The sequence below is a fragment of the Cydia fagiglandana genome, chromosome 16, assembly GCF_963556715.1.
Source record: "Cydia fagiglandana chromosome 16, ilCydFagi1.1, whole genome shotgun sequence".
Classification (NCBI taxonomy): Eukaryota; Metazoa; Arthropoda; class Insecta; order Lepidoptera; family Tortricidae; genus Cydia; species Cydia fagiglandana.
Genome location: NC_085947.1, coordinates 5,413,012 through 5,437,026, shown reverse-complemented (window position 1 = coordinate 5,437,026; position 24,015 = coordinate 5,413,012). Strand labels below are relative to the sequence as shown.

The 24,015-nt window shown below is 43.2% G+C and overlaps 2 protein-coding genes across 2 annotated transcripts; both read left to right on the top strand.

The window, feature by feature from the left end:
• Positions 1–280: 280 nt before the first annotated feature.
• Positions 281–1,675, top strand: LOC134671800 (ATP-dependent (S)-NAD(P)H-hydrate dehydratase-like). The gene is made up of 2 exons (XM_063529623.1): positions 281–665; positions 913–1,675. The coding sequence occupies exons 1-2, from the start codon at positions 411–413 to the stop codon at positions 1,642–1,644; spliced, it is 987 nt and encodes a 328-aa protein (XP_063385693.1). The 5' UTR covers positions 281–410; the 3' UTR covers positions 1,645–1,675.
• Positions 1,676–2,254: 579 nt separating this feature from the next.
• On the top strand, positions 2,255–23,049 carry LOC134671799 (protein FAM91A1). The gene is made up of 21 exons (XM_063529622.1): positions 2,255–2,712; positions 2,966–3,050; positions 3,447–3,554; positions 5,307–5,408; positions 5,587–5,768; positions 6,233–6,333; positions 6,857–7,034; positions 7,974–8,107; positions 8,948–9,047; positions 10,035–10,142; positions 10,746–10,832; positions 11,389–11,567; positions 11,887–12,053; positions 12,644–12,819; positions 16,201–16,270; positions 16,518–16,661; positions 17,206–17,397; positions 17,612–17,967; positions 18,528–18,631; positions 18,882–18,951; positions 19,745–23,049. Exons 1-21 carry the CDS (start codon positions 2,641–2,643, stop codon positions 19,853–19,855), a joined length of 2,826 nt encoding a protein of 941 aa, XP_063385692.1. The 5' UTR covers positions 2,255–2,640; the 3' UTR covers positions 19,856–23,049.
• The last annotated feature ends 966 nt before the right edge of the window (positions 23,050–24,015 follow it).

The window sequence follows — 24,015 nt, the reverse complement described above, 5'->3', positions numbered from 1 at the left end:
ATTATTGTATCGGAACGTACAGTGCATTTTTTTTCGTCTTATCATGTGATTGGTTGATGGATTTCTCCTTCTCTAAATTCTTTGTGATATACTTGGCTGCCATTGGTTAACAATTTCAGTAGTATTACCATACATCATACACACACATCAAAATTTAATCGATCGAATCGACTTTAAATCGATTCCTTTGTAATAAAATGTGAACTCGTATCGCGAAACTCGAAAGTAAACATTTTTTGTAATGGTATATCCAAGATCATAAAGGCCCGAAGGTCATATTTATTTGTGTGAGCAATTATTTTTTTTAGGGACGTGTTATTCGTGGACATTCTATTTCATTTCAATCAACAAAGCAACACCCACTTGATGTTGTATTTGTTTATTAGTGTGAAATAAGTTTTGTTTCGAACATGAATTCTATTTTAAAAAGTTTCGCTGTAATTGGATTGTATTTTGTATTAATGACTAAAATAGTTACTCCGTCAATAGTCGAAGAATGTTCAACTATCGATAATTTAAACGAGGAAAGGCTTTTAAGCCTCGGTAAAATTATTGTTCCTGAATTTGAAGGCAAAAGTAAAGGTGACGCTGGTAAAATATGTGTTATAGGTGGATCTACCGAGTACACTGGCGCACCATACTTTTCAGCTATCTCATCCTTGAAGGTGACACTTTTTCATTGAAATTATTTGTATTAAGTTCGCCTTTTTTGCTTACGATATGTTTTTCTATTTGCATTAACATTAAGAAAATGATAGTAATTTTCTACTTGTTTCTCTTGTTAATTTTTGACTTTGTAGTTAGAAGGTAATGGTACCATGTGGCCTGGTTAAATACCTAGTCTTTGTTGGTTTTTGATCCTTTGATGGAAATAGATAAGACGATTATGTATGTAATTATATATCGTTTCAGGTTGGTGCCGATTTAGTTTATGTTATCACTACTGAGAATGCAGCACCAGTAATAAAATCTTATAGCCCAGATCTTATAGTTTATCCTTATTTAAGATCCAAGAACTTACCACAAATTGAAACATTGCTAAAGAAAATGGATATAATCATAATCGGGCCAGGATTAGGAAGGGAAGAAAACACAATGACATTGACTTATGACATCATAGAAGCCTGCAAGATGTTAAAGAAGCCATTGATTATTGATGCTGATGGCCTGTACGCAGTTTCAATAAATTTGACTATTATAAAGGGATATCCCTTACCAGGAGCCATCCTAACCCCCAATAATCAGGAAGCAAAGAGATTTATTACTGCAATTTCTAGCAATAGCACTTGGTATACTTTCTGGGGAGACAATGTTAGCGTTTTGCATAAAGGAGGTGAAGATCACTACTACTCAAGTATTGCTTCTTTCGATTGGACTTTGTCAAAAGGAGGATCTGGTCGAAGAGCCGGTGGGCAAGGCGATATACTTTCTGGAGCTTTGGGTACTTTTTACACATGGGCTTTAAAATATGATCTCTGTGATAATGAAAAGTCTGTTCAACTTGCACAAAGTGTGGCTGCTTTTTTATCTGCTAGGTTTACGAGAATATGTAATTATAAAGCTTTTTGCATTCATGGTCGCAGTATGACTGCTTCAGATATGATTAACCAGATTCATGCCTCATTTGATGCTTTATTTATGTGAATTTATAATAATAAAAATTGTGTATACTCTTGCAAGTCTTGTAAATTATATAAAAATTACAGTTTTTATTAAATCTGTCGCTGAACCCTGTAAGAGTCGGTCCAAGTTAACTCTGCAAAGACTTTATAAAGAAAGAAGTGTCGAGATAGCTTAGACGGCGGATAATGTATATTCAAATATTCATTAAAATTTTATATCAGTTTGTCTGTAACTCGTAAGTAGGTAAACGGATATTTTTGGAGAAGAATTCCAGTAACAAAGTGTTGGAAGGTTTTTATTTAATATTTTACATTTTAATATACTTTCGCGTAATAAAGGCGAATCAAACGATATGACATCTTATCTTTCATCAAAATCGGCTCAGCCGTTTTGTAGTAAGGAGGAAACATACTATGTTATACATGTATTGTGTATCAATCTATTAGGGATGGATATATATACAAGTCGAACACATAAGCCTCTTATTGGATTCGGCGCAGTCGAGCGACGACGAGAAAAAATATTTAAGACGAAAAAAAATACTAATGCAGAAGAAAATCGGTTAGAATCGGACTTGACTGCATTAATCGATTTAGGGTTTTTATTAATATGGCAACATCTGTCTAAGTGTCAATTTTGACATAAACAAGCGACGTTCATAAACATACTCTTCAAAAATGTAAAACCAAAAATATTTGTTATTGTTATCAGTTTCATTTATAACATTACAAAATCAGTGAAGTTTATGTTGTGTAATTGAGTTATTTATCCCTAATGACCTTCCTATTCCAATAATGTTATACAAACCTTAAATTTATGTAGTAACTTAATTATTTTCAAACGGATGTAACACATTTTGAACGGTGTTTCTTCGCCATCGCGCAATCGGAACATTATAGCAAATTTAGTTTTCCTTTATCAAATCATAATATCTGGTAGAATTTACTCAAGGACATTCAATTAGCAAAATAATATAATTCAATGTAGTGGCGATAAGGGCAAAGTAGCTCCACTGACATGGAGGACGAAGTCGAGGAATGCGTTCGAAAGAAAATACAATGGGCTAAGCTGCCAGCAAACGTTAAAAAGGTAAACTGATATGGTTTGATAAGTTTGTGTAATCTGAGCATATTAAAGTAATAAATTGTATACTTGATACTTAATACCTTCAGGACATTATCTCATAATTATGGTCATCATCAGCCTTTACTATAAAAGTAAACAAAACATTGATATCCACATGAAACTTGTTATTTTTGTTATTGGTCTTGCTCGTAATCTTAGTGAGATTCTTATTGGAATGACCACTTTAAATCAGAAGCTGATTAAATATTTATTTCAGCTGCTAGGGGATTCCAGCAAGGAGTATGAGAGATATATATTTGAATTCAGTATTAAAAATCAACTCCGGTACAGGGGAAGTCTTGGTAAGTTTTATTATTTCAAAATGTGTCATCTAGTTTTTTATTATTAATATTTTTGTTTTTATTTTCTATCAAGAACTTATGAAGCAAGGGTACTAATGAATACAAAGATTAAAATAATTGGGGGTCACTTTTTTCTTACTCTTATTAAATATAATCAACATATGAACTTAAATTTTTTTTTTTAATTAAATAATTAATAAAATCTGTTCTTCTTCTTCAGTCGGTCCCTCAATACTGAGGATCGTGACATCATATCCTTCTGTTGAAGACCAGGTTCCTCCATAGGGTTCTATTCCCCGCCATGCGCATGGCCTCGTGCAGTTTTAATTGCATAGGTGCCGTAATTTGAGCACACCATCTAGCATAAAATCTGTCACACATATTGTAATGTTGCAGTGCGGACAGTCCAGAAAGATGAAAGGAAATATTACGAGACCCTTGTGCACAGCAGCATTCAGAGGCTCATGCTGTACCCCTACCATCTGGCCGATATGATTGTCAAAGGTAAAAGGCTAACTTGCTTAGTTGTTAATCTTTTAAAAGTTGTGTTTTTATGTAATCGGAAGCAAACAAGTGGATGAGCCACCTGATGGGAAGCAATCATCGCCCATGGACATAAGCAACATCAGAGGAGCTGGGTGAATCATCTTTTTCTGGTCACTAGGTACCATGGTTACGGTCTCCTGGCTGGGTCACTCTTAAAATACTAGTTTTTACGTTACTGAAATGAACCAAACTTGAATTTTGTGGTAGTTATAAGGCCTTTTCATAATGGGACATCTACTAAGCATCTTTGTAGAACATGGTACAGCAGTTTTTCTAACAAACTATGCTACTATTGTCTCCTGGCTGATGGGACCGAATAACAACAAGAAGTAGTTGATCAACCTAGCTACTTATGCGTAGCCAACCTTACAAAAATTACTGTATTTTTAAAATTGCATGGTATTGCCTTTTCTGCCGACTAACAATAAGATAAGATAAGAAGATAAGAATAGCCTTTATTGACCAAAATAGAATTAGTACATATTGCATTTAAATTAATTCACATTTCATTTATCATTATATTAGTTTCAATATCTTTCCTAATAAATTTTTAATAAATATATTTTAATGTCATTGTTTAAAATATTTTAGTCTGCCTTCTTGGCATAGGCCTCCTCCAGCTCTCTCCACGTCTCTCTATCCTGTGCCATCCTAATCCAGTTTACTCCCGCATGCTTCTTAATGTCATCCGACCACCTCATTATTGGTCTCCCTTCTCTCCTCTTTCCATCTCTAGGATACCATTCCGCTACCTCTCTATCCCACTAATTTTTACCTTCTCTTGCCATATGTCCAGCCCATTTCCATTTTAACATTTTTACAGTCACTGACTAACAATAATTGAGCTTAAACTCACTTCCAAAGACATCCACAGACAAGCACAGTTACAGTGTAACATGATACACTCATGAATAAGAAAGAATAAGAAACCATTTATTGCAACACACAAAGCATACAGGTTACAAATATAATAACTAAAAAAAAAAAATTGTGCGGCAAAAGGAACGGGCTCAGCATACGCTGCGTCAGTCATTTCGTTACAAATTGCCTGCGCAGCGCTGATTTGATCAGTGCATTCCATTAAGGCAGTGGTTCCTAACCTGGGGGTAATTCCCCCGTGGGGGTAAAACTGGTATTTTGCGGGGGTAATAAGCTGACCTGCTGAGCTGCTGAAGCTGAGCTGATGACAATACAACAAACGTACACGTTTTATTTTTTATTACAATTGGGAGGAGGGGTAAAATCAGCTTCCCTAGTTAGTCATAGCATCTTGTATATGTATAATAGGTGTGGCGATCAAAGTGTTAAAAACTGTTTACAGTGTGTTTTAAGTGTAAAAAGTTTTTGGCAATAATTTCATTTTTGGTACAAGCTTTTATCGCTGACTGTACTTTTCTTACGACAGACAACTAATACTCATCGAGACAATTCTAAAAACCTCTAACACAATGAGGTTACGTTGTTTCATCACAGAGTTCCTATGGCCACCTCCTGTCTCCATCCCGATGGTACATATTGCATTGTCATCCGATTTATACATTTAACTTGCAGGATTTGATTACACACGGACAGACAGACAGACAATGGTCAGGTGAAACTAAATGAAAGCTTGTAAAATTGGTTTAATGTGACTGCACACTACAACAGTTGATCAAAAAGATGGCCATTGTGTAAAATGGCACCTACTATATTAGTTGTCATGTTATTCAGGTCTGCGGATAACCCCGTTCATCTACTACGTGGAGGTGGTGGCGCTGCTCATCGAGCTGGAGAAGAGCTACGACACCATGCCCAACTTCACGGCTGCCGATTGTAAGACATTATTATGACATACTCTTATAACAAGTTTAATAATTCAAAAGTTTCAAAAAGTAGCCGAAAACACCTCGCGTGTTTATGCACACAGCCCCATGGTATAAAATAAATATCGCCAATACCATTAATTTGATATTAGGTACTGCAAGTTAACATGTACCATAACTGCTTTCAGGTCTTCGCTTACTAGGCATCGGCCGCAACGAATACCTCGAGCTTGTCGCCAAGTCGCGCTCCCTCGGCCGCCGCGGGCGCTCCAAGGCCATTAGGGCGTTACTGCCACGGGTACCACTCAACATTCCCATGCAGCCGTGGTGGCGGATCGAGCTTGGCTATGTGTTAGAAGCCGATGTCAAGGTGAGTGCTGTAATATGGGGCATTATCTATGAAAAGGGACCTTGTCGATGGCGCTTACGCCGCACAGCGTCGCGCGGCATTGTATAGTTAGACCGTAAAAAGTCTGCAGCGATTTTGATAGCCCACGCAGTGCAAGTGTCATTTTAAACGACAAACTTCTATGAAATTATGACGTATAAATAACACTTCCACTGCGTGGGCTATCAAATCCGCTGCAGACTTTTATTGGTGCGACTATATTTATAACGGAGCATCATTTAATAATGGCGCAAGCGCCATCGACAATAAGGTCCCTTTTCATAGATAACGTCACATACGGTTGAGTTGGTATTTCTGAGTGTTAATAAGTTAAAACATGTTTTTGTTAATGCTTAATTTTTGTTAATATTTAATGGCCTACGAGAAGGCGACGGTAATCGCTTTTGTTAACCGAATGGTGTGCCAACTAATCCTTTTGTTGCTAGCCGCTCAGCGACCAGGAACGGGAGCTGATCGATCTGCTGATCGACCGCGGTTCTCAAACTGCCGGCACTCTCGACTACAACACCGTTAAGACCTTGTACAGGTAAGTACATGCTTATCAGTACATAATTATCTAAACGACTAGCCGGGTCCACTCGAGGCAATTTCCTCGGGGGTATGCTCGCTCTGTGTGGACGCGGCTAATCAATAACATTTTCTTTAGCTTAGTCTCTTAGTCTCTGTTTCTCTTAGGCTTTAATTATTATTATATAGTCTCTAAGAAGCTTTTCATCATGCACAGAATTGGCATCTTTTGTGGCATCAATGTTAAAATTGACGATTTTGTCGCTGTCTGTATTATTTTCCAAAATCTCTAAATTAATAAATAAAATTACTTAAAAATCAAAGAAAATTTCGAAAATTAATTTTTAATTTAAAAGTTACGGAAGATTCTCTTAAAACGGACGACCGCACGGAATCTGATAGCTGCTCTTAGTGACCCATTCAAAAAATCCACCCTGTGTAAACATTATCTAAAAAAGAATATTTCGATTGCTGCAGAGCATCAAAAATCGAGTTTGATTTTTTTGTTGCTCTAATAACTAAATTTTTTGTAATCTTTTTAGGCGCGGTCTGATTTACCTGGATGTACCGATCACGGCCGAAGACCGGGTTTCCGTCCCGCCTTTAAAAGGGTTCGTCATGAACCGCGTCGCTGGAGATTACTTCGAGACGTTATTATACAAGGTGTTCGTCTCCATTGACGAACATACCACGGTTGCTGAGCTAGCGGCAGTGTTACAGGTACGAATGTAAACCTTATTGACTTGTCATAAAGTTTACTTTAATAAGTCGTCATGAACCGCGTCGCTGGAGATTCCTTCGAGACGTTATTATACGAGGTTTTCGTCTCCATTGACGAACATACTACGGTGGGTGAGCTAGCGGCAGTGTTAAAGGTGCGAATGTCAACCTTACTGCTATGATATAAGGTTCAGTATACTAAAACCTACTTCGAGACGCTGCTCTAATGATTGCCTGTCTATACGCGAACACAGAACTACGGTCGCGGCTGGATTTAAAAGTGCGAATGTCAAGTTCACATTGTCAACCATATTAAAATTAATTAAGGTCTACTATACTAAAGTAGGTAAGCCTTGCCTCATTAGAGTAATCTGTATGTGTAATGACGACGATGATGATGATGACACATTCCTGGTATCCCTCATTAGGGACATAGGGCTCGCAGAAGAATCCTCCATTTGCGTAATAAGTAAAAGTATTCAAATGTGAAAATGTTGACTCCTTTTTCTGTATTTATACAGTATGTAACTGAACGAAAAGCAATTACTCAAACCCGTTAATGTTTAGGTCATACTGAGCAACTTTTACTATGGGACCAACCCCGAAAACGCGGAAAAAAATTTGGATGTTTTATACATTTTGCTGGGCTGATGTTGCAATTTCCTATGGGAGAGTCAATTTTTTTTTCGATTCGGTGTTGGTTCCATAGTAAAGGGGCCCACTGATTAACAGTCCGCCGGACGGTGTCGGCCTGTCAGTTGTTCGGAACTGTCAAAATTTTGTTCTAACTGACAGGCCGATGCCGTCCGGCGGACTGTTAATCAGTGGGCCACTTAAAAGTTGCCTTAGTATGACCTAAACATTAACGGGTATAAGTCATTGCTTTTCGTTCAGTTCCATACTGTATTTTATATTACAATGTACATGTTTCTGTGTAAGGTTGAATGCGGCCTAGTGAAGCAAGCGGTGTCCCTTTACTGCCGGCTGGGGTTCGCGCAGCACTTGCAACCGCCGCGGGTCCCCAACCCGCACGCCTCGTGGCGTACAGCGCACACACAACCTTTACACCCACAGTAAGTCGACTGTACACCTTATTGACAAGGCGGCTAAGTCTAGTTTAGCTTCGCGTTTTACCTGTGGTACATACGCCTCTACACGCATAGTTAGTCGACTGTATACCTTATTGACAAGGCAGCTAAGTCTAGTTTAGCTCGCAGGTCTTCAACCCGCACGCGCCCTGGCCTACAGCGCACACACAACCTTTACACCCACAGTAAGTCGACTGTATACCTTATTGACAAGGCGGCTAAGTCTAGTTTAGCTTCGCGTTTTACCTGTGGTACATACGCCTCTACACGCATAGTTAGTCGACTGTATACCTTATTGACAAGGCAGCTAAGTCTAGTTTAGCTCGCAGGTCTTCAACCGACACGCGCCCTGGCGTACAGCGCTCACGTATTCTCTACGCCCACAGTTAGTCCACTGTAGACTTTATTGACAAGGCGGCTGAGTCTAGTTTAGCTCGCAGGTCTTCAACCGACACGCTCCCTAGCGTACAGCGCTCACGCATCCTCTACGCCCACAGTTAGTCGACTGTACACCTTATTGACAAGGCAGCTAAGTCTAGTTTAGCTCGCAGGTCTTCAACCCGCACGCGCCCTGGCGTACAGCGCACACACAACCTTTACACCCGCAGTAATCCGACTGTACACCTTATTGACAAGGCAGCTAAGTCTAGTTTAGCTCTCAGTTCTCCAACCGACACGCGTCCTGGCGTATAGCGCTCACGCAGCCTCTACACCCACAGTAAGTTCACTGTAGACCTTATTGACAAAGTAGCTAAGTCTAGTTTAGCTTAACGTACCACTAGGATTACTTGAATCAGGCCATATTAAACATATATATTTTTGCAGGTACAGCCAAATATCGCCGCTAACATTTAACCCCAACATGGAAGAGGAGGTATTACAAATGGAGCCCGTACTTATGAAAGAACCGTCCACATCCAAACAGGTATAATTAGCTACAAAATACCTTAGGGCGCTGCTATAACTGTTCTTAATGGCTCTTGCATACGGTGCATGTAACTTGCGCATGTTGAGGTACTTGCGCGGGCTATATGCATTGTAATGTAAACAACTGTACCTATAATGAAACATGCAAGTCCAGCGGCTTAAGCATGTGCCAGCGCGTGCAAATAACCCGCACATTATGCGCAACTGGAGCAAGTAAAAGACGCAGGTTAGTAAAGATAACATGTGAATGATGCTTGCGCTAATAGTCCGCTGCACTCGCTGCAGTGACATGTGCGTTGTACAGCCGAGTTCATAATTATTTTTTCACCTTATTCCAATGGATTAAGGTGAACTGAAGATATGTATACGTATTTATGAACTCAATTGTTAAAGGCTTGGTCAAACATACGGCGCGACGCAGCGCCGCGTCCGCGCCGCGCGACCGCGGCACGTGCTAACAGGTTACCGACGTCAAACAGACTGCGTCCCGCCGGTATCACGCCCCGCTTCTGACGCGCCCCGCGCCGCGCCGTCCCTTGCGTCCGCGCGGCGCGTGCGCAGCGCTGCGCCGCGCGGACGCGGCGGCCCGCCGCGTCGCGCTGGGTCACATCAGTCGGATCGGACGTTAGGCAGCGAGCGGTGCGCCGCGTTCCCGCGCGGCCGCGCCGCGTTCACGCGCGCGATGAAGGCGTGTTGAGAGCGTGAGGCCGGCGCGATCGGCGCGCGCCCTGTTTGACCAGGCATCGCGTCGGCATCACGCGGCGCTGCGTCGCGCTCTGTGTTTGGCCAGGCCTTAAAGCACACGCGAGTAATTAGTGCATGTATCTTGAGGATGTTGTTGGCACATGTCCTTGTCACAAGCTACGAGTTTATGCGCCATGTGCAAGAGACATTAGGGTTTTTAAAATCAATTAGAGTTATCATTTCAAATTTAGACATTATTCTAGAAATATTTCTGGTTTATTTCAAACATGTTTATTTACAGAGCTGTCAAGACATGAGCGATAACTCCACCAACATTGGCGTCAAGAGGGTGGCGCTGCTCTTCGACTCTACTTTAGCCGCCTACCTCATGATGGGAAACCTTTCACCGGTACACTATTACCTAGGGAATGCTCCCGGTACTGAGTTTGTATGGCGAGAACCGGGAATTCCCGCTTCCGGTACTGTATTTGTATAGAAAGCCAGTACCGGGAGCACTCCCTACAATTACCCCCTTATTCATAAAAGTTTACGGCCCTGATGTAGCTTTTTTTTTAAGTTTATTATTTATTCATTGAGTTAAATTATATTTTATCCCTTTCTTACAAACACATAAGTCAAAATGACAGATAAGGTCAAACGATTATTAGCTAATTGAGGTTTGTAGCGTGTTTATGAATAACGGTGTTATAGTATAAAAGTGCCATTGAAAAAGAAAAGGGACTTTACAATTGGCCCTGATATAAAAAAAAACTTAATTTCTTTAAAAATACGTCTCATTTGTTTAACCGCCACGACTATTTTACTACATTGCGCAATAATAACTCCTTTGACAATGCATGAAGGTTCATTTTTAACTGTAGGTAGCCGTTGTCTTGTATAGTTAACGGTGGCGTAATGAGCTAGTAAAGTCCCTTATATTGTAAAACGGAAATATTTCAATAAGTCACCTGAATATGTAATGTCAAATAAGTAATATGTTTGTTTGTTTTAGGATCTCAAAACACATGCTGTTACGTTATTTGAAGTTGGAAAAATATGCGACGAAAGTTTGGATAGTTTACTTATGGAATTAAATAAGGTAAGTGATTATTTTTGTTACTTTGTTTATGTTTATTTATGTAGAGGCTTGGTGGCGATGATGAATAATAATGCTTGTGAAACTAAATGTGTAATTGTACCCAAACGTAAATTGTTTATGTCGAAAATAAAATTTATGTGTTGATTCTTTTCTCTGTTAACTTTACGCAAATATGTGACATATTTGTAAATACGAAAGTAACCGATGTTGTTAAAAATGATATTCGAATACTTAGAGGATATGTGTAACCAAACGGAGTAGCCATTAACAGGCGTTCCCCTCTGTCGAAAATAGGCGGCCAAGGGTCATACACATTGTATGGACTGACGTTTATCTGAGACGATTTTTTAGGTTACGTATACATTTGACGTGCCCCTTCCACCGCAAAAAACGACAGACTGTTTTGTACCGAAAATTACAAACATGGCGTCTCCGTTTAGTTATATCCTCTAAGACAACATACCGTAATATACATAGGAACGCCGGGTATAACATAATTCCGAACCGCTTGTCAATCTAGTAAACCATAAATCATGTCATCATTGGAATTGGCTAGGTGGCAGGAGACCCTGAAATCGAAGGCGAGGCGGCGCGCTACTTGGCGGCGGCGGCGTGCCTGCGGCGCACGCTGCGCATCCTGCGGCCGCGCCTGCGCCCGCTCGACCTGCTGCGCTGCGAGGCGCTGCACGCGCTCGGCGCGCCGCAGCGCTCGCGCCTGCTGCAGCACAAGTACAGGTAGGTGTAGTCGAAGGCGAGGCGGCGTGCTACTTGGCGGCGGCGGCGTGCCTGCGGCGCACGCTGCGCATCCTGCGGCCGCGCCTGCGCCCGCTCGACCTGCTGCGCTGCGAGGCGCTGCACGCGCTCGGCGCGCCGCAGCGCTCGCGCCTGCTGCAGCACAAGTACAGGTAGGTGTGTGTAGATGCGTATAAAACGTTCATAATTTTCGCTATCGTTCCATACTTGTGAAAACGTAAAGAAAGATAAACAACTATATTTTTAATGATGTATCCATAGTTTACGGGTTCATTTATTCTAAAACTCGTGTTGTATTCAGGCTAGCCGTGTCGACGGCGCCTCTATGCCGCGAAGCCCGCGCCGGTTTGGCGGCAGGCGCGCTGCCCCACGTAGGCCCGGCCCCGCCCGAAGCCTCCACGCCGTGGATGAGGCTGTACCTATACCACGTTGCCGGCTACGGGCCGCCCACGCTGTTACTGAAGAAAGGTAAAGGGACGCAGGCTGTGTCAGGTTGTCTGTGTCGACGGCGCCTCTATGCCGGGAAGCCCGCGCCGGTCTGGCGGCAGGCCGTTTAAAGACCGTTGGATTCTATAAGGTTTCAGAATAATCCTTCAGGTGTAAGCCTTCAGGAACGTGGCGAATTAGGCACGAGGTTGGCTAACGTTCAATCCCACGCACGGTCTGATCAACTCTGTCAGCGGAGCTCTGCCGCTCCCGCCTCGAAGTCAAGTGGCAAACCTACTCCACCAGTCTACCAACATAACGACAAAACTGCCACCTCGTACCGAACTTCACCCAAGTTAAACCACTTGACGTTCCAAAGCCTTCTACCTGTCAACTTAGTTCAACAATACGCCGATAGATGGCGTTACTCTCTACGCTACTTTATTATTCCGTTACAACCAAGTAATACATAGCCAAACATTGCTAATCGACTTTATACAGGCGTTTAAAACTATGAACTGTGACGCTGCAATATGTCTGGAGTCACGCTCCGACACATAATATATCTTCGGCCGACGAATAAATTTTAACGTATGACGCCTAAAATTTTGAAATTTGTGGTTTGTCGTTAGGCACGGTGGTCCGCAGCGTGCCGCGGCTGCTGCTGGGGTTCTCGCGGCTGGTGGTGGCGTGGTGGGGCGCGGAGGCGGCGCTGGACGGCGCGGGCGGCTGGGCGGGCGCGCTGCCGGCCGCCGCCGCGCTGCAGGCCGCCAACTCCGCGCTGCGCCGCGGACCCGTGCTGCTGCAGGTAACACAGGGAACTGTGGCTGGGCTGCTCGCGGCTGGTGGTGGCGTGGTGGGGCGCGGAGGCGGCGCTGGACGGCGCGGGCGGCTGGGCGGGCGCGCTGCCGGCCGCCGCCGCGCTGCAGGCCGCCAACTCCGCGCTGCGCCGCGGACCCGTGCTGCTGCAGGTAACACAGGGAACTGTGGCTGGGCTGCTCGCGGCTGGTGGTGGCGTGGTGGGGCGCGGAGGCGGCGCTGGACGGCGCGGGCGGCTGGGCGGGCGCGCTGCCGGCCGCCGCCGCGCTGCAGGCCGCCAACTCCGCGCTGCGCCGCGGACCCGTGCTGCTGCAGGTAACACAGGGAACTGTGGCTGGGCTGCTCGCGGCTGGTGGTGGCGTGGTGGGGCGCGGAGGCGGCGCTGGACGGCGCGGGCGGCTGGGCGGGCGCGCTGCCGGCCGCCGCCGCGCTGCAGGCCGCCAACTCCGCGCTGCGCCGCGGACCCGTGCTGCTGCAGGTAACACAGGGAACTGTGGCTGGGCTGCTCGCGGCTGGTGGTGGCGTGGTGGGGCGCGGAGGCGGCGCTGGACGGCGCGGGCGGCTGGGCGGGCGCGCTGCCGGCCGCCGCCGCGCTGCAGGCCGCCAACTCCGCGCTGCGCCGCGGACCCGTGCTGCTGCAGGTAACACAGGGAACTGTGGCTGGGCTGCTCGCGGCTGGTGGTGGCGTGGTGGGGCGCGGAGGCGGCGCTGGACGGCGCGGGCGGCTGGGCGGGCGCGCTGCCGGCCGCCGCCGCGCTGCAGGCCGCCAACTCCGCGCTGCGCCGCGGACCCGTGCTGCTGCAGGTAACACAGGGAACTGTGGCTGGGCTGCTCGCGGCTGGTGGTGGCGTGGTGGGGCGCGGAGGCGGCGCTGGACGGCGCGGGCGGCTGGGCGGGCGCGCTGCCGGCCGCCGCCGCGCTGCAGGCCGCCAACTCCGCGCTGCGCCGCGGACCCGTGCTGCTGCAGGTAACACAGGGAACTGTGGCTGGGCTGCTCGCGGCTGGTGGTGGCGTGGTGGGGCGCGGAGGCGGCGCTGGACGGCGCGGGCGGCTGGGCGGGCGCGCTGCCGGCCGCCGCCGCGCTGCAGGCCGCCAACTCCGCGCTGCGCCGCGGACCCGTGCTGCTGCAGGTAACACAGGGAACTGTGGCTGGGCTGCTCGCGGCTGGTGGTGGCGTGGTGGGGCGCGGAGGCGGCGCTGGACGGCGCGGGCGGCTGGGCGGGCGCGCTGCCGGCCGCCGCCGCGCTGCAGGCCGCCAACTCCGCGCTGCGCCGCGGACCCGTGCTGCTGCAGGTAACACAGGGAACTGTGGCTGGGCTGCTCGCGGCTGGTGGTGGCGTGGTGGGGCGCGGAGGCGGCGCTGGACGGCGCGGGCGGCTGGGCGGGCGCGCTGCCGGCCGCCGCCGCGCTGCAGGCCGCCAACTCCGCGCTGCGCCGCGGACCCGTGCTGCTGCAGGTACTACCTCGGCCAGACTATGCTCGTAGCGGTGCTCCTCGCTGTTGCTCGCTCCGGGCATAGACTACCCTGCTCGCGCGATTAATCGCGACGCTCCTTGCCGTTCCTTGGAGTCGCGCCAAAAATCGACAAAATAGGAAACGCCGGGCATCACGAGTAGCGTGGCCACACTACGTCGCTGCCTACTTCCCATGCCACTGGTCGAGTATGTGGCCGGGGTATAACACAGAGAACTGTGTCTGCTGAAGTTGTAGCAGCTGGTCGTAAATAGTCGGCACTGGACGGCGGACGGCGCTGGCTGCTCGCTCGGCGCCCTGCCTTTACTCGTCGTAGACAAAGTTTATATTTGTTTTAAATGGAATAATACAAAAAATAACTATACACATACAGGCCTGACTAAACCTCAAAACCGGACAAGTGCGAGTCGGGCTCGGCCACCGAGAGTTCCGTACTTTTTAGTATTTGTTGTTATAGCGGCAACAGAAATACATCTGTGAAAATTTAAACTATCTAGCTAACACGATTCATGACTTACAGCCTAGCGACAAACAGATGGACAGACGAACGGACGGACAGCGGAGTCTTAGTAATAGGGTCCCGTTTTTACCCTTTGGAAACGGAACCCTAAAAAAGCCTTGCACTTTGTCACGACTTTAAATAGACATCGTTCAAGATATTAAAACTTATATCAGAAATCAGAAATCAGAAATATTTATTGTGTAAACTGTGTAGGTACAAGAACTATAACTAAGTACATTTTTTGATGAGTATCAACAGTTTTACCCTTTTCGGGCATACAATTTATTTTATCTTAAACTAGGTTTTTATATTTTATCTTAAGCTAAGTATTTATATTTTATCTTAAACTAAGTTTTTACATTTTATCTTAAACTAAGTTTTTTATATTTTATCTTAAACTAAATTTTAGTATTCATTTAGGTTAATCGAGTTATAAAATTCTTTTAAGTTATAGAAGACTTTGTCTATTAAAAAGTTTTTTAGGCATCTTTTAAAAGTATTTCCTTCCAGGCACTTTATTTCGTTAGGCAGATGATTGTAGATATTCATAGCCGATATGAATGTGCTTTTTTTATATATTAAGGTGCTAACTCTCGGAAGTACCATATTATATTTATATTGCGATCTGACATTTTCTTTGCATGAACGCTTTGTGAAATATTCAGGGTGATTTTTTACAAAAAGACTTATTTCTAATATATAAATGCCGGTAAGTGTCAAAAAGCGCTTTTCCCTAAATACGTCACGTAGCGATTCATCTATGTACATTCTAAAAACAGTTTTTAAGCATCTTTTCTGCAATATGAATGTTTTATCAACCTCAACAGAATTGCCCCAAAAAATTACTCCGTACGTAAGTAGTGGGTAGACTGTTCCATAATAAGCACTAATAACTATTTTTTCGGAGCAAGTTTCTGACAAAATGGATAAAGCATAACATCTACTAGATATCTTTTTATTTATCTTGTTTATATGTGCCTTCCAATTTAAATGCGTATCTATTTCCACGCCGAGAAAACTAACATGACTTACGTCATCTTACAGTTTTATAATTTCTAAATTGTATAAGTTTAGTTTTATCTAAGTTGACATGGAGATTAAGACTGTTTAGCCATTTTAAAACTGTTGTTAGTACACTGTTTATATGATCTTGCATGCTTTCATATGTATTTTCATTTGAGAACAATAGAGTAACATCATCTGCATATAAAGTACATGGTACATCAACTATATTTGGAAGTTCATTTAGGTAGATTAGAAATAGAAGTGGCCCAAGTATGCTACCTTGGGGAACTCCAATTTGAACTTTCTTAAATGCTGACCGTACCTGTTCGACTGTTTTTGTTTGAGCATTATAACCTATTCTTATAGTTCGACGTGTCTCACTTGTTGTAGGCTGTCGGAGTCCGACAACCGGCGAAGCTAAGACATGTCGTGTTCCCTCCGGAAGCCGACAAATCTCCTGGTAAAGTAACATTTTAGTTCAATTTTTTGCCGCCTCAGCGCCACTTGCACCTTCCCACCAACCCAGGGTTAACCCGTTAAACCGTTAACCCAGTGTCAAATTGTACTGGTAACCATCGTAACTCCACGTTTAACCGGTTAACCCCGGGTTAATGGGATGGTGTAAGTGGGGCTTACAGATGCTAAGATAGTCTATTGGTTTCTATTAGGTTGCGTAAATTACTTAGTAAACAGTTGTTCGTCGACAGAGACTAGTGCTCTATGGGCGCGGCATGCGGGACTGAGACGGCTAGCGTCCCGGCTACGGCTGTCTCGCTCTGTCGGCTACGTCACACTAGCTGACATAGGAGTTCCCGATTTGGGCGCACGGCCGCCCCCTACCGTGCAACTCGGTAAGCTTAAAAACCATAACTGTTATTTTAAAAACCAAATCCCTCTTAGTTTTAGAAACTACATCCTAAAAATCCAGAAAATTATTATCATGAAAACTTTCTACAATGCTGCGACTTATTGATACCATTTCTTTTCTTTATAGTTCGTTTTTTTTAGCATTAGAAAGAACTCCACAGAAGCAAGCATACAGTTTTTATCAGACTCTTTAATTGTTAATAATTATTGAATTATCTAATGGTCAATACATATAATTTACTTTAAATTATTACCGCTAAAAGTGCCGGATTTGGAACCACAAGCTTACTTCTGCGAAGTTCTTTCTAATGCTAAAAAAAACGAACTATAGTAGTACACAAAATTGACACTAATTTAAACATTAAACCTTAAAAATTAAAAATGATGTGATGGTTTCAGTTACTACTTTATGCGTTCCCGAATAGCGGTCAAATGGTTAAAAAGGGTTTATCTCATATCTGACTTACCAACTACAAGAATCCAAGCACGATGTAGCGTCTCATACCGTTAAACCTCTTGATATTTCAGTTGCGCCGCGCAAAATGAAAGACGTGTGCGGCATAGCGAAACCCATAAGCGAAGTGTCGGTATCGTCGACCGAGTCGGGCGACAAGTCGGACGACAAGCGGCTGCAGTCGCCGATCGAGTCGCACTTCGCGGTCACCCCGTCCACAGACAGCAAGACTAGCTCGCCGGCGAATGGCTTCACTACGGTGGAGGGTACGTTGTTCTATCGTCGATCAGTCGGGCGACAAGTCGAACGACAAGCGGCTGCAGTCGCCGTCGAGTTACACTTCGCGGTCACCCCGTCACCCACAGACACCAAGGCTAGCAGAACTTCCATAGATCTCAATATAAACACTACTATTTTTCTCCCTTGTATGTCAAAAGATTATTATAACGTCATAAACTTAATCTTGGTGTCATTCTACAGGTGGCCAGCTACTCCGCGAAGAGCTCGACAGCCTCGCGATCGGCGAGACCACAAGAAGCAAAGAGTCCCTTCCTTCAAGCGACGACCTAGTCCCCATACATTCCTCCTCCACCAGCATAGAAGACTTGAAGGACAGACCCAAAGAATGGCGAAGCAAGGGGTCTATCTCGGATATCCCTCGTTCTTCGAGCGCGGATTTTAATTTTGAGAAAGAGAAACAGTTGAATGAGTTGTTGAGTCCGGCGGAGGAGTCGATATCGATGTTCACGCAGTTGAGCGACAAGTTGACGGAGATGGCGGAGGGCGATAGCGGAGTTGACACGGCGCATACTGACGATGAAACTTGTAAACCAGAGGTATGAATGCTAGCTCATAGTACAGCTTTTGTGTTTTCTTATATGTAAGACACAAAACGCAAAATTAGCGGCGAATATACATAGTATCTTGTTAATTATGAAGCCCTTTTTTCCTAGGATAGCGGTGCCGTCATATAGCGGCCGTCTCGATACAATATAATACGGCTAAATATGGATGTCGTAGTATTTGTATGGAGACGGCCGCTATATGACGGCACCGCTATCCTAGGAAACCAGAGCTTTACGTACGTAGATACTGTATGTATGAATCATATAAATATCGGGTCACAGAACGTCCGACCAGAGAGCGAAATTACTTACCCCCTTATTCATAAATGTTTACTAAAGGTGACAAGCCGATAATAATCGTTTGTCCCTTTCCGACGTATTTGGTATGATGGAAAGGGACAAACAATTATTATCGGCTTGTCAACTTTAGTAAACGTTTATGAATAAGGGGGTTAGTATTTTTCTACGATGTAAAAGTTATTCTCGATGTTATTTGATTAGATTATTCTATCAACTATCAAACATTTATTAATGTTGTTGTTCTTTTTCAGAAATGGACTATACTTGATCTCCAATTTGGCATTCCATTGTTCGACGAGGTGCTGTGTGAGAAGATATGTAACTGTTTAGCTGACCGGATAGCGGAACCAGAACTGTAAGTATTATACATATTTGATAAAACTTTTTGTCCTTAGTTAGACCAAGATAATTCTGCAACGATTTTGATAGCTCACGCAGTGCAAGTGTTATTTTAAACTTCAAAATTCTATGAAATTATGATAATTATGATGTATAAATAACACTTCCATTTTGGATGCTATCAAAATCGTTGCAGATTGCAGATGTTTCTTGCTCCTAACTCTAGTAATGTTAAAATTAATTGTTTGTTTTGATGTTTATTTCAGATTGGATAAAATTAAGGAAGACAATGAGTTCCTATGCTCGGATGTATTAAAATTTGTATCACAATGTCAAGTAAGTTCATAAGTTGCTGCTTCATTCAAAAACTTAATATTGTATTTATTCTTCTGCACATTACAATACAATTTGTTTATGTTTTAATGATCACATTAATCTTTTGTAACACATAATAGGGTTTTTACTACTAGTCAAATCAGTTTCTTTTTTCGAACTGTCAAAATGATTTTGCTACTATGCAATTTATATGAAACACTAGCGTGTGACGTCGCAATCAAATTAGCTACTTCTTATAGTTTTATACGGGTTTTAAAATAGAAATTGTGTCAAAAAAATAACCGCTGTCTATTTTTAGGGTTCCGTACCCAAAGGGTAAAACGGGACCCTATTACTAAGACTTCGCTGTCCGTCCGTCCGTCCGTCCGTCCGTCCGTCCGTCCGTCTGTCTGTCACCAGGCTGTATCTCACTAACCGTGATAGCTAGACAGTTGAAATTTTCAAGGATGATGTATTTCTGTTGCCTCTATAACAACAAATACTAAAAACAGAATAAAATAAAAATTTAAGTGGGGCTCCCATACAGCAAACGTGATTTTTGACCTAAGTTAAGCAACGTCGGGCGTGGTCAGTACTTGGATGGGTGACCGTTTTCTTTTTGCATTTTTTTCAGTTTTTTTTTTGCTTTATGGTACGGAACCCTTCGTGCGCGAGTCCGACTCGCACTTGCCCGGTTTTTATATATATATTTTTTTGTTTGTCTGTTTTCTAAATCTTCTGGTGCTTTATTTCTTGCATGGTGTAAAATAATTTATTTTAAATACAATCAAATACCCTATTCATAAATTTCCAGTACTACCCGGGGGAAGACATGGGCATAGTGAAGCGAGGCACCCTGGTCCCCTTGCCGCGGAAAAACCTGGCGTTTGAAAACGGCCGCATCAGCGAGTGGAGCGGGAAATGACGCCCTCTCGCTCACACTCGCCTATTCCCCGTAACCACGCCGCTGTGCGAAAGAGGCCGTCGTATATTGGTATATTAAGTTTAGATTGCGTATTCGATGTCCGTCTGCAGTGCTGATGAATATGTCGACTGTTTATTGTATTAAGAGCAACATAAGTACCTAGCTGACCATTGGCATAGAGAAATAAGTTTTTGGAAAAAATTACATTTTTGGTACAAGCTTTTATCGCTGACTGTACTTTTCTTACGACAGACAACTAATACTCATCGAGACAATTCTAAAAACGCCTAACACAATTAGGTTGCCTTGTTTCATCAGAGAGTTCCTATGGCCACCTCCTGTCTCCATCATCAGATCGGTTCGACAGTACCATATTATTGTATTGTCATCAGAACTACATACAGCTGCCAATTTTCATAACGCTACGATCCTTGGAAGATGGTTAAATTAGTTACCTTAGATTCCATTACATAATTAGTTACATACAGGTCGACCTAATAAAAGCTTGTTAAAAAATACACCGACCGGAAAGTCTAATGCCCAACAACATAAGACTTTCCGGTCGGTGCTACATCTATTGTCAATTAGCAGTACTGATAATTCCGCTACTCGATGCTAGATGTCGACTATGAAAATAATAGTCTTTTTGGTACCAAAACTGATTTATGGAGTGAGCACTCTTGTCTTACTATATTTATACAGGGTGATTTCGGGGTCGTGGAGCAAGAGAGCCAGACATCATACAGAATCCAAAGATGAGCCTAATGATGTTGTTAATTATTGTTTATCACCAATAATGATGATTATTTTCCAGATGGCAAGTAGGAAAAAACATTTTTGCATACAATTTGGTGACCCTACTCAATGTGACGTCTTGTCGCTTTCCATACAGCGTATGTCAAAAGTCATAGGGTGACCATAATTACTTAGTATAACATTAATTTTACTTGAAAAATAAGAATAATTAAAGTAATTATCTTTTAATCAAATACTACCATATGATAATGTGGATCATTTACAGAGTCAGAAAATGTGGTTCTGGGTCACGACCCCGAAATCACCCTGTATATGCCATTGGTAGACATTATAAGGCTGGTTTTAGTGTCACGCGGACCGTCGGCCCGCACCGCCAGATTGTATGACAAAGCTGTCCGCGCGGACTCGTCAGCATTACCCCGGCTACTCACGTAACGATAAATTGCGATATGTCCGTGTGTATGTCAATTATCGTAACGATTTGTCATACACACGGTTCGATTTATCTGCACAGTCGGACAGCACAGTTTTATCGCAACGATTTATCGTTACGTGAGTAGCCGGGGTTACTCTGTAACTCTCCCTGAACTTAAAGATGGCCACTGACGAGCCGTCCAACAGTCCAAATAGCGTGGCTGCAATCCAAAATCGGTCCGTGAATGTCAAAAACGTACAATGTTTAATATTAGGATGCCGTCCATTTGGATGAATCCATTGTAACGGCATCCATTTGCCCAGCAAACATTTTAAGTATTTTTTCCTAGGCTCGAAGAAGATTTTTCCAATTTAAGTGAAAATGACGTCCTAAGTCACCAATTATTTTACGTATTGTACACTTTTACTTCCAAGTCAAAATATAGGGATAATAAAACGTAAATTTCACTTCATAAATACACCATGAAGTCAGGGACTTAGGGGTTGAAAATAAGGCAAAATATTAGGTAAAATTAACCTTAAACCCTGACCAATAGGTCAAATGTACTAATAAGGTATTTTAGGTGTATTTGCGACGTAATTATTACTTATACGGGGACTATGAAGTCACGGACTTAATGGTTGAAAATAAGTCCTATTACTAGGTAAAATTAACTTCGTACCCTGACCAATAGGTCAAATATACTATTAAGGCCTTTTAGGTGTATATGCGACGTAATTATTTCTTATACGGAGACCATGAAGTCAGGGACTTTATGGTTGAAAATCTGTCGAAATATTAGGTAATATTAACTTCGAACCCTGACCAATAGGTCAAATGTACTAATAAGGCATTTTAGGTGTATATGCGACGTAATTATTTCTTATACGGGGACCATGAAGTCAGGGACTTAATGGTTGAAAATAAGTCGAAATATTAGGTAAAATTAACTGCAAAGTCTGACCAATAGGTCAAATGTACTAATAAGACATTTTAGGTGTATTTGCGACGTAATTATTTCTTATACGGAGACCTTTAGGTCGTCGATTTTATGTCGATTTAGCTACTAATTTTAGGTAAATGTTACTTAAAATAGATACCAAATTGCGACCATATAGTTAAAATCACTTGTAAAGCACTATCAATACCATAAGGTTGTGCCGCCATTTTCTTTCATTATAACGAGATGCTAAATATGAAATTGCATAACTTAAGTTGTTATATCTTGAATGGTGCCATCGCACGGTACTTCATTGTGCTAATATTCAAAATAAAACAATATTTTTGATCAAGTCAATACACTCACACACACAAATATTCAATTACAACACTCAATTACAAGCAAATATATGCATTTTGATTTTATAAAATGTTGAAAACTTAAATATTTCAAAAGCCCATCGATAGTTTTGTATGTAAACCTAACATACTGCACGAAAAAATTTTCTGTGCACTAGATTTCATCGTTCTTCATCAGCGTAATCGGCCTAAATTATTTTACATGACTTAGTGGCCGCCATTATCATTGCACAACTTAAAGTTGTTTTCTTGTTAGACATTTTGTTTCTGAGTGAAAAGAATATATAAGCGTAAAATGTTTGTGTCTCTTTTTCTCTTCATCGCGTCTCATCTAAATATTGCCTCGCAGAGTAATTATATGGATAAAAATATGTCGCCATCACGTCTAAAGGTGGTAAATAATACCAAATTAGTACATTTTCACTACGCGGCACGTCGTGGCGACGTCGAATCCACATCGGAAACATGACCTAGTGTTGACCTAATGGTTGTAATCACTAATTTACCGTCAATAAATACGTCGCCGGCACGTGCGTTTTTTCCCCATTTATGTCGCCGGCACGTGCCCACGACGTCGATTCGACGTGCCTCATTTTGGTCTCCTAAATTGTGCGACCTAAAATAGGTGCCTTTTTCGGAATATCGACCAAAAATGTTTGCTGGGTGGAAGGCTCGTCAGTGGCCTGCTTTATACATATCGGTCCGGTGCGGAGCGATCCGCACGGACGGTCCGCGTGACACTAAAACCGACCACTGACTAACAGTCCGCCGGACGGTATCGGCCGGTCAGTTGTTCGGAACTGTCAAATTTTTGTTCTAACTGACAGGCCGATATCGTCCGGCGGCCTGTTAGTCAGTGGTCGGCTTAAAACCAGCCTTAAAGTTATTCGTGGCTCAATTTGATTTTTTTTTACTTAATCTGTCATTGTGACATAAGTCAATGTGTAAGAAAGGGATAAAACATAAATTAACTTATTGAGGTTGTTAAGGTTTTATGAATAAGGGTCTGACGTAAGGGCCGGTACAGACGGACTGCAACCTGAGGGGCTACCGCCAAAAGCGAAATTCGCAAATGGCGGAGATCTTTCTCTTTTGCTCCAATGAAGGCGTAATTAGAGTGACAGAGAAAAAAGCCCGCAATTTGCGAACTTCGATATTCGCGGTTATAGCCCTGCAACCCGACTGCAACTTGTATGGGAACTACACGCCGACATGGCAGTTGGCCTGCAGTCCGTCTGTATCGGCCCTAAGGGATGAGAAATACTGACCAACCACATTTAACAGACTGATCAACGTCACGCAGCAGAGGTCTATGAAACAGAGGGGCTACCGCGAAAACCGTTTTTCGCAAATTGCGGGGATCTTTCTCTTTTACTCCAATGAAGGCGTAATTAGAGTGACAGAGAAAAATGCCCGCAATTTGCGAACTTCGATTTTCGCGGTTATAGCCCAGTGACAGACGGTTTGGTGCAACCGACCCTTATGCCGGCTACATACGTAACGATAAATCGTTGCGATAAAACTGTGCAGTCCGACTGTGCAGATAAATCGAACCGTGTGTATGACAAATCGTTACGATAATCGACAACGATTTGTCATACACACGGTTCGATTTATCGTTATGTATGTAGCCGGCATTAGTAATATGACTAATATGACACCGACTAATGTCACGTAAGGATATGATGGT